Genomic DNA, 3,119 nt, shown 5'->3' with positions numbered 1-3,119 from the left:
GCTACGTTCACCGCAAGCATGCTTTAAGGGTTCGCATTAGGAAGGACACTCTGTCCATATAACTCGGGTCTACGGCAACGTCTGCAGCAGCGTCTTCATGATGTAACCCGTCTCTTCGGGGTTGGAGACCCACACGGTCGACGCGACGTCGCGCGAGCGCGTGTCGTTGCCTACGCACGCCACGTCATGAGTTCCCACTCGTCGCATAGCGCGTCTACCGGTGCGCGTAAAGCGGTCGCCGACATGGAGGCATTCGTGGCCGGCCAGCAACGTCTAGCACTTATTGTAAGGTGCAGGTGCAAGGTCGGTACTAGTACCTGCGGCGTCGGGAGGCGGTCGCCCACAAACGCCTGCAGCGCTGAGATACCGAGCGCCTTGTTGCCAATGTCGACAAAGACGTCGTTGCCGCCGTTGAACGCGCAGTGCGGGATCGAGTGGTCCTTGAGTGCGTGCTGCACGGTGAGCGCGATTTCCTCGAGCGTCTCGTAGCAGAGCCGCTTGGTCGTCGACGTGTTGTAGATGCCAATCGCGCGCTCCTTGCGAAGGACTGCCGCCGTGAGCTGAAACGTATCGACCATTTCGATCAGCACTTTCTACGCAGTTGAATGTCAAGATTGAGATTGAGATTCGAGGTGGAGATAGAAGACAACCTCGGCAACATCGAGGAGCTGGTCGACTTCGGCCTGGTCCCAGCGCTCGCCCCGACCGTCCTTCCACTCGCGGCCGGGCACAACGCGCAGCGAGACCTTGCCAGTCGTCGCGCAAGTCTCGGTCACATGGAGGTAGTTGCACTCGCCGCCCATGACCTACGGAGGCGCTAAGCCTGGTAGCGTCGAGAATCGTCGTGTACATGGAAGCGCGAGCGCTCGGCCGGCGTGAGGCCTGCGAGCACTTCGAGGATCTAGTGGTGTACGTAGCATGACGCAAGGTGCATGGGAGTTGCAAGGACGTACGCCGTGCAGACGCGCTTCGTACCGCGCGGGCTCGTTCGGGTACCCGGCTGCCGTGACGAGTGAGACCACGATGCCCTTTTGCAAGAGGCCGACAATGACCTGCACCATCTCGGACGAGGCGCTAGCACAAGTATAAGAAGGCGCTTCGCAAAGAAGATGACGTTTGTGTACCTAATGGTGCCGCCGTCTTCGTAGATGGTATCGTCGGCGTCGAACGTCACCATCTTGAGCGTCGGCGCAATCGCGTGGATCTACGAGCCGTGGCATCATGCGTCCTCATGCAAGCCTGTGGTAGGCGTACGGTCGCGAGGTTGAGAATGTGGCGGACTTCCTTGAACGTCGGTGCGACGCGCTTGCGCTTGGAGAAGTGCGTCGACTCGTCGTACATGTGGACCGCGTCCATGAGCTTCATGGGCGCAAAGATGCGCCGGACCTTGGGGATGTACTTGCGGAGGCGGCTGCCGTGCGGCTCGAGCACGTGCTCGTTGATCATCTCTTCAACGAGCGTGAAGACCTCCATGATGGTGAGCTGGAGGCCAGCCGACTCGTCGATCGGCGCCATGATCCATTCGCGGATGAGCTCAATGAGCGGGTCTTCTTCCTTCAACATCGTGGCTCTTCGTCGCCACTTGCGCAGTGTGAGCGGCACAGTATTTCCCGTCGATAATATGCAACTCACAGGGCAAGCTCCATACAATCATTAGTATAATAAAATAGTACATGCCGTACTTGTTCAGGTTATAGTGTAACACGTATTGGCACGGATATAGTGTGTTGTGGTATACAAACAACCAGTCCAGTGCAAGGCTAACCCCACGCAACGCAACCTCGGCGGCGGCGTCTGTCCACGCACCGGCGCGGGTCCATGCCGCATGTACCGTCATGGCCTCTGTGAACGGTTCTGGTTGCGTGAAAAACACGACCGGCGACGCGTGAAAGGCGCGAGGGCTCGGCGACGTCGCTTGCCAAGGCGGCGATACCTTTGGCGAATGGCCTATTTAAGGGGCGTGTAATTAGCTGGTCGTAGCAAAGGCAATCGACCAATGAACTTGTCGAATCGTCACGAAGGTCAGCATGCTGCTCCGAGCGACGCGGTTTGCGCGCGCCACGCGGCGCCTCTCGACGACCGTGGACGCGTACGCGGTCGGGTCGACGACGCATGGCTTCAAGGTGGTGCGCAAGGAAGCGATTCCCGAGTACTCGATCACCGCGATCCAGCTCCAGCACGAAGCGACCAAGGCCGACTACTTGCACATTGACAGCGTCGACAGCAACAACGTCTTTAGGTGCGTCCAGCGCGCGACGCATTGACTCTCAGCTTGCATCATGTAGCGTCAACTTTCGCACGCCGCCGACGTCGTCGAATGGCATTGCGCACATTGTACATCCGCTCGGTCGAGCCCATGGATTCGCTCATGTCGATGGCGTAGCTCGAGCACCTCGTGCTCTGTGGCTCCAAGCAGTACCCGGTCCGCGACCCGTTCTTCAACATGCTCAAGCGCAGTCTCAACAACTTTATGAACGCGATGACCGGCGCCGACCACACCATGTACCCGTTCGCAACGACCAACCGCACGGATTTCGACAACCTCCTCCGTGTCTACTTGGACGCAACCTTTTTTCCGCGGCTGCGCGAATTGGACTTTCTTCAGGAAGGCCACCGTCTCGCGCTCGACGAGACGACGGGCCACCTGCAGTACAAGGTACGACGACGTACTAGGGAGCACGCTGTTGAAAATGACAACATTAGGGTGTCGTCTTCAACGAGATGAAGGGCACGCTCTCGGACAGCGACACGCTCTTTGCGACGCGTTTGCAGCAGCATGTGATGCCGACGGACAGCGTCTATGCTCACGTGAGCGGCGGCGACCCGACTGTCATTCCGTCGCTGTCGCATGACGAGCTCAAGGCCTTCCATGCGACGCACTACCACCCGTCGAATGCCCTCTTCTACTCGTACGGTAACTTTGCGTTGTCGGAGCATCTCGCCTACATCAACGACAACGTCCTCTCGCAATTTGAAGCGGCGAAGGCCGTTAAGATTGCGCCGTCGGTAGTCGTGCCACCGCGCGTGGCCGCGCCGCTTGTGGAGCTGGAAGGGCCGGACGATGGCGTGAGCGGCGACGCCGCCGCGCAGACCAAGTGGGTCCAAGCCCACGTGCTGCC

The 3,119-nt window shown here is 59.3% G+C and overlaps 2 protein-coding genes across 2 annotated transcripts in view; one reads left to right on the top strand and one right to left on the bottom strand.

The window, feature by feature from the left end:
- On the bottom strand, nt 1–1,582 carry SDRG_12518 (hypothetical protein). Its single transcript, XM_008618590.1, has 8 exons — nt 1,255–1,582; nt 1,125–1,204; nt 954–1,074; nt 851–901; nt 651–806; nt 318–593; nt 219–273; nt 1–170 (listed from the first exon to the last, which is right to left on the bottom strand). The coding sequence occupies exons 1-8, from the start codon at nt 1,561–1,563 to the stop codon at nt 70–72; spliced, it is 1,149 nt and encodes a 382-aa protein (XP_008616812.1). The 5' UTR covers nt 1,564–1,582; the 3' UTR covers nt 1–69.
- A 425-nt stretch (nt 1,583–2,007) lies between these two features.
- The window catches only part of SDRG_12517 (hypothetical protein), a 3,761-nt gene continuing 2,649 nt past the window's right edge, over nt 2,008–3,119 (top strand). The window contains exons 1-4 of the mRNA XM_008618589.1: nt 2,008–2,239; nt 2,286–2,334; nt 2,384–2,656; nt 2,704–3,111. Coding sequence (XP_008616811.1) covers nt 2,028–2,239; nt 2,286–2,334; nt 2,384–2,656; nt 2,704–3,111 — 942 coding nt within the window. The 5' untranslated portion in view covers nt 2,008–2,027. The remainder of the gene's footprint in view (nt 2,240–2,285; nt 2,335–2,383; nt 2,657–2,703; nt 3,112–3,119) is intronic.

This window comes from Saprolegnia diclina (assembly GCF_000281045.1).
Source record: "Saprolegnia diclina VS20 unplaced genomic scaffold supercont1.50, whole genome shotgun sequence".
NCBI lineage: Eukaryota > Oomycota > Saprolegniomycetes > Saprolegniales > Saprolegniaceae > Saprolegnia > Saprolegnia diclina.
Note: the sequence above shows the minus strand (reverse complement) of the source record. Positions and strands in the feature narration are given on the sequence as shown.